Source organism: Molothrus aeneus, chromosome 6 (assembly GCF_037042795.1).
Source record: "Molothrus aeneus isolate 106 chromosome 6, BPBGC_Maene_1.0, whole genome shotgun sequence".
Classification (NCBI taxonomy): domain Eukaryota; kingdom Metazoa; phylum Chordata; class Aves; order Passeriformes; family Icteridae; genus Molothrus; species Molothrus aeneus.
This window is the reverse complement of record NC_089651.1, coordinates 27,521,185-27,536,626: the sequence shown is the minus strand read 5'-3', so window position 1 is coordinate 27,536,626 and position 15,442 is coordinate 27,521,185. Positions and strand designations below refer to the sequence as shown.

Below are 15,442 nucleotides of genomic sequence, written 5' to 3'. Positions count from 1 at the left end.
GAAAAGTCTGAAAAATGGAATCTCTGGGTCTTGAATTGTCTTTTCAATATCCCTCTCCTTTCTCCTCTCTGCTAACAGAGAAACACTGTAAACTCCCAGACCCTGAAAATATACATTTCCACACCTTACAAAATACAGTGAAAATAGATGATAATGGGGAAGAGAGAGAGAGAGCCATGCAAGGGGAAAACAAAGTGAAATAGAGAATAGCTGCTCTTCTCTCCTTTCCTTCTGCTCAGCTTTCATTTCCCTTTGTTCATCTAACACTGAGCCAAACTAAGCCAAAAGGAGCTGCCATGCTGGGCTTCAAGATTGATGGCTGCAGGCAGACTCCACAGTGAAGAGACGGATGACTGGTCATTTCCCGCGATGCACTGAAAATCCATCCTTGCAGCCATGCTGAGGCCATTTGTGCTCCTTTTGAAATGAGAGATAAATACAGGCAGCCAGGGGCACCTGACTGTCCTTCTCCCTCAGAAGGACACAGCTCTAGTCCTCTGGGTTCCTTGAGAAGGTCGCTCTGTCCATCCCTGAACATCTGGCTGTGGGATTTGTTAAGTCTCTCTCTCCCCCGGCAATCATCCGTCTATTAGAGCACAGTGCAGGTTGGAAGAAAACAGTGAAGGGAATGGTGTGACAACCTCATCAATCTACAGCTACATGCTTGGCTATTTAGTGTTCTTTACACTATTCCTAAATACGGGGGGTGGGGGGGGGACAGGATCACACTGGTATGAAGGAGGGATTTGTGGAAATGGCAGTGTGGATTGTAGTAAGGCCTTACGACTATTAAAATGTTGTGCATGTACTAAAGCAGTAGGGAACTAATTAAGATTCAGGATTGAAAGGCAAAACAAAAAAGTTGGATGTACTCTTGTTCCATCTGTAGCACTTGCTAAGAGTTCAGAGGTACTTGGGGCATCATCTTTAGCAGAGAGAGGTTAATTTTTTATTTTGCCCACTCAGATATTAACAGAAAGCTCCCTGGAAGAATATCCTGTAAGTATATTTATAGTGCCAGCCCTGGTATAGCAGCTTCAGAGGCACAAAGCACTTAATCCTGAGTCCTTTCTATTTAGTTAATAGTGTCTTTGTTGCTGATGCTGTCCTGGTCTATAGCACTGCTCACAGATACAGCCTCTGTGTTTCCAGTTCTCCTGCCGTGCTGCTACCTCACTTAGGCAATGAGCATTACATGGCAGATGTATCCATAGCATCACTTACAAATTAGCATCACTGCAGAAATTCCTGTAACCACAAACCTCACTTTGTCAGAGTAGCACATATCTGTAACTGTGTCATTTACAGACATTGCACCAAGGAAATCATGAGAAGATAAAAGCATTCACCATCCCTCAAAAACACAAATAAATGCTTCAACTGTTCATATGTAGTTTTAGCACTATATCTGAGCCTGCTTTGAAAATTTGTCTTTTGTTCCCATCATGCTATGCTGTTTATTTTAGGCCAGCAACAAAAGGATTTTCACTACAGCTCTTTAGGACATGCATAGGATATTAATCATGACCATATATTTTCCTAAGACATAAACCCCATACTTGCCAAGGGCAATCACGTGCATTCACAAGGACATAATTTCCATCAAGAGGGGTAAAGTTTTCATCCTTTCTCCTACATCAAGAATCATAGCTTTATCTGATGGAGATCACTGCTCTCTGTTGTCTCTATCAGAACTACCTACCTACAACAGCTAAGGTCCCAGGCCTAAATTACCTGGTTTGTTAAAGGGGAACCATGTTCCAAGTGCATCCTAAATGAGATCCCTTCTCTAGAAGACATTGGACATAAAAGACATATCTACCTATTCCAGTGTCTTGCATCAAACCTCCTCCCCTAATGGAGTTCATCACTGGGAAGAGATGCTATGGCAAACACCAATGGTGTCAGAATCCTGAAGAATAAAATACCTGTAAAAAACTATTAGTCAATCAAATGCAAAATGCAGGGAACACTGAAATTAATCATAACCTAGTAAAAACATACTTAATATCTCTTGGCTATGAGATGATTATGAGGCTGTAAAATGTTTACTACAGAGAATGGGAATGCAGAATGGAAATTTCTGCCAGGGAAGGCTAGTAGGAGGTACAGGGATGTGGGAAGGGAAGTCATCATACTCTCTCCATTCTACTCTCAGCAGTTCTATAAAGCTTGGCTTGTAAGAGTAGAAACTGAACGTTATATTAACATTTATTGCTCATTCCATTATATTATGCACCAGGAAAATAACATCTGCTATAAATATTAGAATATTTCATGCAACAAATCAATTTAATTTGCTGTGTGTCAGAAGAACAATAAAATTTAATAAATAGGGGGTTTAAACCATTTTTTATGTAATTATATTCCATAATATCTTTTCTGGGTTTTGTTAACATTTTCTTCTATAAAGCAGCATCATGGGTTCTACCATACTGTCGACCTAGTCTGCCAGTGACTTCACTAGGCTCTCTGCAGGATGCTGAGTACCAAACCTGCAAGTCTGGTCCAACCCAGTACTTTACATGTAGATTTAACTTTAAACACGTGACAAGTCCCATTAATTACTAAAAGATCACTCATGTTCTTAAAGCCCAAGCTCAGGTGCTTTCCTTTGCTAGGGTTAGACAGCTTGGCATCTTATGAGACTAAGCCCTGGGGACTTGATCCTATAAACCCTTTTTCATGTGATTACCAGAGAATTCCCAGAATTACTCATATGAACACACAAAATAGATGCAATGAATTAGATTAAAAATACCCATTTCCTAGGATCTTGTGTCCAGTACTTGCATTGAACGGTACCTGTGCACTGCAAAAACCCTTTTGACGATGCGGCTTATCCTTTCTCAGCCATTTTTACTGGCTATAAAAGTGGCAGTAGGTTTGCCAGGAAAGATGTTCAGGTTCAGTTCTAGCTCTAAGACTCCTACAGGACACACAGCTTCCTGTCTGCCCCTCCCCATGCTGGAGAGCTGGTGATTTGTGCCTTGAGGGAAATGGATCTGACAGGTTCCAGCATTTCCCCAGGCACCATCCCCTGGTGCTTCCCCATTGCTTTTTCCCCATAGCCCTTTTTTCTGGTAAGCTTTGAGCTTACCTTCACTCCCTTCATTTTAAGGTTAAATCTGTTTATTCCATAAATAAATAATCCTGATAGCTACTTACACACATCGATGTTAACTTCATAGCAGGGGGATAAATCCACAGTGTTCTATCTCTCCAGGAGGAATAATGTGTCTCCTGGAGACACAGCATTCTCAGTCAGGCCTTGGCAGCTTGAGAGGCACATGAGGAATAACCTTTTCCCAAAGACACATCCTAGCAGACAGATGTAGGTCAAACACAGTAGCCAAGAACAGAGAAAGAGCAAAACAATGGGCTGGATGGCTCGGAGAGGGTGGTGGCACCACAAGGAAGTTCTCTCTCAAGCAGCCCAGGTATTTCAAGCCACTCCATCTCAGCTGCCTGAGCCCTCCCCATCACGTCTTGCAGATCAAGTCCCGAGACATGACCTGCAGTCACACTGTAGAGGCTCCAAGGAGACCAACAGCACAATTCATTCCTTCCATTTAATGGCCCACTGTAATGACCAGAACATTTTTTCAGAACAGCCTGCCTCCAAAGTCATCGTAACTCTATTTTCACAAATATACTAAATACAGCTAAGATGATACAGCAGTGGGAAAAAAATACCTGTAAGTGGCTGCACTGCTTCTGAAATTACAACAGCCTTGTGTCTGTAGGACGCTACACATGCAGCCTATGTTCCATTCCCAGTAATAAGATCCAGAGAACTCAGAAAACTAGATTTAATAGCTTCCAAAATTGCCTTATCTTGTTCAGTTGCTGCCTTAGCCTGATGACTAGAGCCAAAGGGTCTGGCTTCAGTGGGCTTTTGATCAAAACCCAGAGGGGTTCCAAAGCCCAGTAGCTTTTTCATGCATCTCTCTCCTAATTATGCAAACTGGCTCAGCCACACAAGAACCAGGAGTAATCCTGAGTGATTCATACAAGCCATCCGAGCTAAACAACAGAGCTCTCCTGGTAAAACTTTGAATATAAAATACATGTAGTGACCTGTTCCAGATCTTACAAATGAAAGTGAAGCTATTTACACAAAGTTAATCCTGTAAATTCTACCAGCATGACTGTGGAGTTAAACAGCAGAAACAATGTTTTTGTTTTCTTGACTGGACTATTTATAGAATATTATCTGCTTTTCTAGAAATGAGTGGTTTACTTCCATAACTGCAAAATCATGAAATTCCATTTGGGGGAAAATACACTGAGCTGAATTAGTCTAAGAATTTGCAGCTTATCACATGTAACAACACCAAGCAAGAGTAGCACTTTATTTGAAGGAAAGGTTACCACAGCCCTGGCAGCCATGACATACAGAAGGCTGGCTCCCCAGTGGCCAGAAAAACAAAGCAAGAATTACACAGTGCAAAACTCGACATATCTTTCCAGCAATTATACTGCACAGCCAGCCTTGCAAAAACTGGCTCAACAATTCACCTGTGGTGAGTCTCTTTATTTGTATATATGGGTGTGTAACAAATTCCTTATTTTTTCATCATCATCCTGGTACATGTAAGCCCAGGCTGTGCACCAGAGCTGGTACACTTCCATACCAGTTTTGCAAGTATTTCTGCTGATGGCCAAAACATTTAACGCTGGCACTTTGAGAGCTTGGCAAATAGCACGATTTATTCATTCATTTCTTTTTATTTAGAGGCCTCCCATACCCCTTCCAATCTCTCTAAGAGTATTTATTAGATATCTGTTAGGTACTCCTTTGAGTTAAAGGAGACTGATGTTTTAGTACCTCCATTTCACACACTGAGAAGTTGAGAGAAAATGACATATTCCATTGGCTCTGGTCCTGTGTGGGGCATAGGAAATGCAAGGATGTGGTGGTGTGGTATGACTTGAAGTGCAGAGATGGGCACCTCTGCTGCAGGCTGGCAACGGGACAAATGCATATTTCACTGTATGACTTCTATATCATGATTCTGTGTCAGTGAATACATGAAGAAACAGACAGGTTCTCTGTTATTCTCAGTGCCATGTAAGAAAAGAAAAGCAAACTTTATCTGGCCAGAGATCTGGACCAGGAAAGGTCCCTGCTCTAGGCAGAATTGAAAGGTGGTGGATGAGGTGGAATAAACTGGTTAAATGTGTGTATAATAGAAAGAAGCTGATTCACAAGGAGGTCCCACACTGATGAGTTTTCTCTTGGTGACAGAAAGTCACTTTTTCGGTCACACAAGTCATAGCTGGAAGTGTAAGTGCCTTAAAGCAGCAGGTCGTGCCTGTGGTGACATGTCCTGCTGTGAACACAAGATTAGTGGAGAATTGGAGCCTACTGTTTCGATTCAAGAGCATCGATGGACCAATCCGTAAGCTGCAGGCTTAGCTGATGAATAAACACATACTAAAATTTGGGCCAGAAACCCAAAAGAAAAGGCCCAGCAGAATTCAATATTTATACTTGTACAAAAAAACCCAGCAAAGACAGAAACCTGACATCTCTGGCATCCCCACTCCCAGATTTGGGTTCACAATGTGAAACTTCATTTTGTTCCAAAGTGCTATGGAAACGTGACACACATAGGTGCATGACAGACCAAGACACAGAAGTATAACACACATAGGCACATGACACACCAAGCTCAGGACTCAGCACGGTCAGGGTGCAGATGTGTTTTCTAACAAATCGAATGGGAACTGAAAACCATCCACCCTCCCCGTCCCAAAAAGTTAAGGGTTTTTTCTTTTCCTCTGCACGAGGTGACAAGAACGAAGACGGGTGAGTGTGGGTGGGAAGGAGATGTACTCCGGGCTCAGGCGGCCCGGGCGCTGTTCCCGGCACACGCCGTGCGAGCGAGGGCCGTCCCTGCCGCGGGGAATTCCCGCTGGGAGCGGCCCCGGCGCGGAGCTGCCGCTGCCCGCCGCGCCCTCTGCCGGCCGCGCCGCGCCGCTGCAGCCGCTCCCGGCCCCGCCACAACCGCACTGGCACCGCCGGGCGCGGGGACCCAGCACCTTCAAATCAGGGATACTTCAACGTAGCATAAGAGACGGGGAGAGGTGGGGATTCTGCTTGCTTTCTAACACAAAGTACTTCGGAGTGCAGAAGGACTTGAATTCAAAGCAGACTTTAAATGACATTTTCATTTCAAAAAACTCTCACAGAAGTTTGCTAACAGGCTATCAAAATCCTTCTTACATGAGAAATCCAGACCAAATCATCAGAGAAACAAACCTGCTCCTGTCAAGTCAGCTCCACCCTAAATGCAGGGTTCATCATGGCAAATGTTGATAAAAGCCACAAACAATTAAAAAAACCCAAAAAAACCTAAAATAAGCTGTACGCAGAAAGTATCTTTGGTAAATTCACATGTGCAGAAATCTGTCAGAAATCTGAAGAGCTGACAGGTTTACATGATAGCCTCCTTCAGGAATACTGTATCCAATTCTTCTGCATATTACAGACACACTTATTTGGCACCACAATTATTCTTCCAGTTATGATCCTAAGATGGTCTTAATGGACCTTAAAAAGGAGCCACAGGCAGGTTCTATAACATAACATGACCTTTAATTACAGAGATAATAGGAAAACTGTCAAATAGTAGAAAAAGTTTTTGTTAAGAGATGTGCCTCTCTTTACAGTGTTCATAGCAAAACAACATTGCTGTCTTGTCATACAGAACAGGAACCAATATGTCACTGTGTACAAATTGCTGAAATCAAAAGTGAAACTAGTAAATATTAACTGGCCTATGGAAGAAAAAAATGGAAAAGGAAATTCTCATGAAATTAAGTGTTTTGAATTATTTTTAGGCTCTAATATCTTGGAGTGAAACTGGGCATAGCAACCAGGAGCAGAAAAAATAACATGGAACTCAGCAGCACTGTGTTCTTTCTGTGTTCTTGGGTTTGATTTCCAGCTGCACCACAAACCTCTGGTTAAAATGTCATAGAAGTAGTTTATTCCCTTTGTTGCTCATTTCTCCATTTTGGAACCAAAGTACTTCCTTCACTATATTTTGTGTATCTGGATTGTAAGCATATGGCTGAGAGGACTTCACAACAACCCCTGGGATGATGATCTAACATGCTGCTTGAGTCTCTAGATGCTATCGTGCAAGTGATACCACTGCAAACTCTGTTCTTTGTTTTTTTAATGTCATCTTAACTTTATCTTGGTGAAGTGCCCCATCTTAAAGTCCACAGACCTCCACAGACATGCTGAGCATTTCCCCCAAGAGTTGGGAGCACTCCTCACTTCCCAGGAAACACACGGTACCTTATACCATCAGTCACAGTCTCCACAAGGTAAATAGAGATGCTTTAAAGAGATAATAGCTTATCTGTAAGGATTTAGTTCATTCATCCACAAGCATGCTCACCTAGGTATACCCCATATGTCAGAATAAAAACAAATCAGGCATTGTTCAGCTGAAACTAAAAGTCTGTTTTCATTACTTGCTTCAGACAACTACCATGGTTCATAATAGCAAATGAAAAATACTTTGGTTTGCTTTTACTATCCAACAACGGGTAAAAAACCCCATTTCTGTAGTTCAGCTGAACACCAGACTGCTCAGATATAAGAGGACAGACACTAGCACAGGACCCCAGCTCATTCTCAGCACAGTGGTAGCATAAACAAACCCTACTTCACACCCTCTGAGTGGGTGGGAAGGCTGCCCATTCTGAAACCTCACTGTGGGCTTTCAGTCCAAAACAAAGGACATCAGTAAATTGACACAAAAGCATTACAGTCAATTCTTTAGACTTACACACCATGTGAAATAAAAGCTTTGTAGGTATGTATATGTGCACCTATATTTAGCCATCTTGTAAGACTGAAGTAGGACACTACCAATTTAAACTCCACTAGAGTTTTTGGCCACACTCACTGTATCTGTTCTCATCTGCATAGGTGCAAAGCTTGGGTAATACCTGCCTGTCAGCAGGGTTTACTGTAGGCAATAGCACTACCACAATTTTGATAGCTAACCCAACACAGAATCATGATACTACCCAGCACCATGAAACCACTAAGTATATAGGACAAGGATCAATTATGATTTCAAGGGGCCTTGGGTCTAATCCAGGATCACCCTCTCATTTCTAGCCCTCGTCTTTCCAACTGCTCTGATTTTGCCAAGGGCCAGAACCATACTGCTCACATTCACAGCACCTGCAATTCACATTGGTGGTAGAGCTAAAAATTCTCCTTTTTCTCCCACTCCACTGGAAGTCAGGCTACCTAGCTCAACCCTCTCCCTCACCCATTCCCAGACTTCTCAAGCACAGGAGCTCACCTCTGTTTTTCCTCTTTTACTGGGCATAACAGGCAGCTGAGTGAACGTGGAAGCATGAGCTGCTTACAGCCCTCCCACTGCTCTGTGCTGAAGTGCCATGCAAACACCACAGGTGATTCTGCAGAGAACCAGGCTTCCTATACTTGGTTGAACAGAAGTCTAGTTTCACAAATATTTTATGAGTATCAGCACCTAGTAAGCTTAAAACTCTGCACTTAGGAAATGCATCTGGGAAAACATAATTCAGGAGTGCAGGACAGGCTGTGATCTGCCTGGCTGGGGAGCAGCTCAGGGACCTTGGTGTCCTGGTGAACCATGAGCTGAACAGTGTGCTGCTGTGGCAATAAAAAAAATAAAGCCAGCAGGATGCTGGGTTGCATCAGCAAGGGCATCACCAGCAGAGATAAGTAATTATCATGTTCAGTGCTTGTCAGGCTACAGCTGGAATACTGTGCTCAGTTTTGGTCCCTGCAATACAAAAGAGATGTGGATAATCTGGAGAGGGTGAAGGGAAGGGCTACAAAGATGATCCAAGGCCTGGAAAGCCTGCCACATCTGAGAGAAGTGGGTTTGTTCGGACTTGAGAAGAGAAGGCTTAAAGGAGACTTTATCACTGTGTTCCAGTATTTAAAAAGTGGCTACAGAGATGGAGACACCCTTTTTACAGAGTCACATGAATCATATGAGGGCTACTGGGTACAGGTTACTCCTGGAGAAATTCCAGTTGGAGACAAGAGGAAAATTTTTCCCATTGAGAACAATCAGCCATTGGAATAATCTGCCCAGGGAAGTGGTAGATTTCCCAACAGTTTTAAGATTTGTCCGGACAGGGTGCTGAGACGTCTTGTCTAGACCATGCTCTTGCCAAGAAAGGTTTGACCAGATGATTCCAGAGATCCCTTTCCATCTGCTATTTTATGAACCTATGAAATCACAGTATTGGCAACACGACAATATATTGCCCATGGCCCAGGATTTGTTTCAAATCTGTACCAGTTTTCATAGGAGTCTTGACTGCTACATTATAATGACTCAAGTAGGAGCTCATGCCCATTATAACAATGAACTCTAGGCTACACTTGAGCCATAATGCTTGGTTTTGATGGTAAGAATATGATTTACAGATGAAAGATGAAGATCAGGCCATATGAAAGTAAATGTCAGGAATACTTAGTAAAAATCCTGAAGATCTGGTTGGAATACTGACTGTATTGCCAGTAAAGGCACTATCATAACTAAGTGTTGGCAATACTTTAATTTCTCCTGGATAGGCTACTGGATGGGAGGGAGGATGCTTAGAAATAGCACAAACATGAACATTGCTAGACCCTTGAACAAACCACTTTAGTGGGGCAATGCATCCATGTAATTCTGAATACAGTGGCCGAGGAAAATAGACATCTAAAGGCTGCATCAGCAGTTCCTATTCCTGTGCACAATTTTGGCTGTAACTATTCTTAAAACCAAACACCTTTATTTTAAACCAAATAAAACCAGCATATCAGGACAAAAAAACCTACTATCTTCTATTAAGAAGCTGGCATCAACTCACCCCAGGAAAAACATTACAGTGCACCTTCCATTTTACAAAAAACAGCAGACCATTGGAGCATGATTATTTTCTTCATTAGATTTTGGTATTACCAAATGTGAAACTCACTCACTGAGTTGTGTCATGCACTACATAAACTGCAAAAGTAGGCTATAGCTATAAACCTAAAACTATACTATACTATTACTAAATGATCTATTGTACCCTGGAACTGCTGGGAAGACAATAGTTTGATTCTACTTACTGACCAGCCCATGACTGGCTATGACTTACCAAAAAAAACCCCTAGGTCTTTGTCTCTCCTGAGTTATGTAGGTGTCTTCTGAATACAGGAGCTTCTGAATACAACTTTTTGCTATAATAAGCCTCTCTGAAAGCCCAGGTGTAGTCCAAGCAAGTATTCACACTCCTGGTGCCAATCCCATTGACTCCTGGAATGGCAGCTTTTGGAGAAAAGATCCTCTTTTGTGTTTATTACAGTGGCTGTTTTACAAGAAGTACTTCTATGCAGTTAACATAATTCAACTAAGGTTTAGCCCTAATTTGATGTTGTAGAAGTGCATTGCTTGCACATGACATATAACAATTATAAAAATCTCTCAAAATATATTAACAATTTCACAGCCTCCTCTATAAAAATCAACTATTTGCATATTAACCAAGCATAAGCACTTTCCAGCTGCTAAGAACAGCTCTAAGGAATGAACAGAATGCCCAACCCCTAGGTGGAGTGAAACTATGGAACACACAGATTAGATTTCTTTCAAATTTATTTTATGCGTCCTACAGCTGTCATCTCTGTGCTTTTTAATAGATCTTAAATTTCCACATCTTTTCCCCATACAACCATCTGATGTTTAACTGAGGACAAAGAAGTCAGCATTAGGTAGCTTCCTAGGTTCAGCACTAGGTTTTACAACAGTCTTCTCCAAAACTTACAGTATTTCTGCTGTCCATGTTACAAATAAATTATACTCTCTTTCTCCCAAATTCTCAAAGCTACCTTTAAATGGAGGTCTAAGGTGTTCCATAGGTTTTACACTTTCAGATCAGAGAAGGGGAAAATTGCACTTTGGGCTACTGAGTCTATTCTGGATATGCACAGATGGAGTGAAACTGTGGTATAACTGGTAAGAAAAGTTAATCACTAGATAGAAATTGGTTGGAAAATAGATTTAAATGGCAGAGCAATATAACTCGCCTTATTTGGTTGCCACTGGCAATGCAACAAAAGTAGCACTCCTGAGATGCAGAGGAGATGTTTATAGCAGGAAAACAACACAGAGACAGACATGCTGAGGTCTCTTTATCTGATAACTTTGTGGTAATTGCCTTTCATGCCCTGTGGCATGTGGAATGCACTAATTTGGCATTCAGTGAGTATAGCAAAGAGTAATGCAAACAAAAAAGAGTCAAACTCTACCCTGCTTTACCTTACAAAATTACCAAGGCACAGCAGTACTGGCATCACAAAGTCTAAGGCAGGCACTTTTACAAGCCAACATCATCCTCTTCCTAGAGTCCAGTCTCATTTTCATCAATGTACGTGACTGATTTCATCAGCTCTTTCTAAGCAGCTCTGCTGTGAGGTCTAGTTCTATTTTCTGGCTGAGATTTTGCCCTTGATTTGAACCCCAACTGATTGGTTATAGGAATTTCTTCCTCTTTTCCAACTGTCCATTGATGTCTCCTATACTGAAGGTAGGGAGTTTTGAAAAACTGTTTCCAACAGAATCAACAGGAATTTTGCCTCTGATTTTAATGGGTTTTGAACTTGTCTCTGTTGCCCTTTCCTCTCTCTCCACCAACTACTGCATAGAAGCAAAGTCATGAGTATTGCTGAGTGTAGCTCAGTTCCCAGGCACCTTCTTCTGTCAAACAGGTTTTTTAAATATTCTAATTTACATTTGGGGGTTTTCTCCTGTACTTTTTATACTGACAGTGTCTCACCTCTTAAAAACCACATACAGCTGTGAGTGTATGTGTTCCCTCTTCCTCATAATAGCTGACCCCAGAGACAGCAAGCCTTTATTACAATCTGCAAGGAAGAATGCACAACACTATGCTCTACCTGACACAGCTGCAGCTCCTCCACATCTGCTTTACAGTCACTCATTCAGCATCCACTCATCACTTCACATAGTTTAATTGTGGAAGAGTAGCAAGGACAAGAAGAATGAAAGAATAATAGACAAAGGTACACATAAAGTCAGACAGAAATACACAAATGTGGCATGTGCTGCCTATTTTTTTTTATTTGTTGTTCATAATCTGGTCATAGCCCTTGTCACCAGCCCCACCACGAAAAATCTTATCTTATACTTACTGTTTCACACACACAGTGGTCTCTTTCACAAAGATTAGGCAGCAGAAATCAGTGAGACTTTGCACTAGTAAGTTACTGAGGAAAAGTTAGTAATACATTGATTCTTTACATCCTTGTTAATTTTCTAATAGAAGCCAGGATTCAACCCTACAGAAGATAAATTCAGCTCCCCTAGCATTCAATACAACTTGTTCACCTTTTTGTAAGGGATGAGTTGTATGCAGAGGGTTTGGTGGTTATGGTTACAGCAAATCAAGTAAGATGCAACAGATGCAATGAGAAATGGTTGGAAAGCAGCAAAGATAAAGTGCAAGTTCTAAATGCCAGGTTTGCATGTATGCCAGCTGCTCTCCAGCTCGGGAGAGGCAGGCAAACAAATACTTACCAGGTTTAATTTCCAGCAGCTTCAGCCTGGAATCCTCAGGGGGATGCAAACGCCTCTTTTTGCGCCAGCAACGTGCTGGGTATGTGTACAGCTGACCTGGGGCCAGGCCTGAAGATTAAAGGCAAAAAATTAATCACGTTTCAGTTTGTAAACCACAAGCACCATCTCTAGCATCTTTGTTCTTGCCCTTCCAGCATCTCCTTGTTGGAGGATTCAACCTGCAAATCATGAGGCAGAGCTACACACTCAAGGCATCCAGTGCTCCTGAGGCTCTTCAGCACCTCTTGGGATCAGGCCTACAGAGAATCTAGGTCTCACTTAGACACTTCACTCAGCTCACTGAAATCAGAGCTGCACATAAATAATTTGTGATTTCTTCAGGGTAAATAGAATTTCAGACTCTCCTGGGTCACAAGGGTGATGCCTCCTCCACAGGCAGAGAAAGCCCCTTGAGAGAGAAGAGATGAAGTTCTGACATGCAAATCTTGAGGCCCTGATGCACAGAGCAGGTCAGGAAATTTGTGTCTTCCAAATGGGAGCAAACTAAGACCCAAGAGGTCTGACTCTGTATTTTTGTTTACATTCTGGACTTCTGTTTGAACACTAATTCTTCATTTTGACTCTTCCTCATGCCAATATTCTGAATGGGGGAGGAGATACACCAATAATGTTTATATCACCACATATTCCCTTAAATCACATTTGGCATCACTGGCTTTTGAGCTGCCCTGGCTCTCCTGACAGACACCTTTCAGCCAATATTCAAGCTGTACTTTTCTCTCCTGCATTCAGGACACAGCAGGGCTTTCTGAATGCATCACTGCTAAGGGCACAGAAGCACACTGACAAGTGCTTCTAAGTATCCTCAGCTGCCCCAGATAGTCATGACACACAGAAAGACCCAGCAAGAAAAGTTGGAGGAATTTAATTCTCTCTGCTTTTCCTGCCCTCTCTGTCAACCAGTTCTGGTTTGGCTCCTCTGCCCTTCTGCTGTTCCTGTTGTCTTGAAGGGGCTACAAAGCATGACTTCAATTCCAGACTCATTGTCCTCAAAAATCAGGCAAGACCACATAAGAGAGAGAACAGGAGTGGTGTTGCTATATCTGAAATTGTACTGACAGTGAACAGCTGGACAGCATCAAGGGGGTGCCAGTAAAGCAGAACAGCTCAAGGGCAGGAGGATGGCCCAAGAGTTCTTCTCTCCTCTCTTCTGAAGCAGCCAGGAGAGAATACCAGCTTGGGAACAAAAGCACCTCACCAGACCAAATGAGGATAAAAAAAAAACAAAAACAATTATCCTCTTACTTGGGGGTTGGGAGGAAGACACAATAACACGATTCACCTTGAAGGAATGTGCTCATTGAATTCTGCAGGTGAGACCTAATTTCCTGGTTTTAAATATTTCAGCTGTTGGGAATGTCAGTTCAGACCCCAGCACCTTCCACCGACTGCCAAGGCCTTGGAGCATCTACAGCATACTGCCTGAGTATGGCCAAGTGATGAGTACCTGCAGAGATTCTGGCTGTTTCAGGGCACAGAATGTTATTTGACTTGGACTTTTCATGCCCTTCTTTCACTGATGCCCAGAAAGCTGGGCATTGTGCACATCTCAAATGTCCACAGAAGAACACATTTCAGAACAGGTTGCCCAGGACTGGTTTGCAAATAAAAATGGGAATAACTAGCACTTATACAGTGTTTGGACACCCTTCTTCATGCCACTTTGCAAACATTAACCACAGCAAACAATTGCTATAATGACAAGGTGGATTGTACCTGGCTCTGATGTGAGTAATTAAAGAGGTGGGGGCAAGAAGCCCCACCCTTTCTCAGCAGGTTCTGTGCAAGGACTTGAAGACAACACTGAAATGGCAATTACCACATCAAAGCAATAGGACAGAAAATCAGCCCTCCATTGCACTGGCCTCCACAGAGGAGTCATTTGAAGGAATAATTACCAGCTTTTGTCCCAGACAGAGGGGAGCAAAGATCTACTAGTCTGGGGAGAATATCTACTAGTTTGAGCACTCCTATAAAAAAGAGCAGTTCTGGATTCAGCCAGGACAGCAAAAGCCAACTACACATGCTGAAAGCCCAATTAGAAACTTGAAAGGAGAATTGAGAGAGCCTCTTCCTTAGAGAGTGGCAGGTAGATCAATTAGAAAGAGATGATCCAACATCCACCTCTGCAACCCTTCAGGTAAGCTCTCTGTTGCTACTCAAAGCATGCCTGTTCATCAATATACTGCCATCCACTGAACTTAAAACACTTACCAAACTTTCACTTCATTCAACCCACCAATGCTACCTTCATTTCTCTGCCCCGTTCCTCATCTGTCTCTGTGCTGGTTCACATGAATTGGAGATGGTACACAAAGGAGAGGCAACAAGGAAAGGGTCAGTTCTGAATGCTCTGAATGTAGCTCCTTTACAGGCAACCCTGCAGAAGATGGAAATAATGCATATCACCATCTTCAGCCCTCTGTGGGTTGTCTCTCTCTCTGGTACCTTATAGGGCAGCCAGAGAAGGTTCCAACCATTTGCTTACAGAGGAAATAGCAGAACCTGCAGTGAGTTATGTTGTTTATCTCATTAGTGTAGGAGAGTAATAACTCAAAGCCTGTGTAAAAGGCCAGAGGAGGAGGGGAAAAGGAAGGAGTTATGTGCGGTATTGTGTGAAATTAACCCTGAACTGTTTATCATGAGATGCAGATTTCTGACTCCTTTAACAAAGAGAACAGCAAGAACTCAGGTTAATATGCTGAGTTCCTGAGTCTTCTCTGTTTTTCAAGTCTGTGTAAGTGAAAAGAGGTCCTGGAGCTTTGCCATTTGTCTTTATC

The 15,442-nt window shown here is 42.4% G+C and overlaps 1 protein-coding gene across 3 annotated transcripts in view; it reads right to left on the bottom strand.

The window, feature by feature from the left end:
* DPF3 (double PHD fingers 3) overlaps positions 1-15,442 on the bottom strand; it is a 179,290-nt gene that overhangs the window by 71,752 nt on the left and 92,096 nt on the right. For all 3 annotated transcript variants that reach the window (XM_066552404.1, XM_066552402.1, XM_066552403.1), the window contains exon 4: positions 12,603-12,710. In XM_066552404.1, coding sequence (XP_066408501.1) covers positions 12,603-12,710 — 108 coding nt within the window. The remainder of the gene's footprint in view (positions 1-12,602; positions 12,711-15,442) is intronic.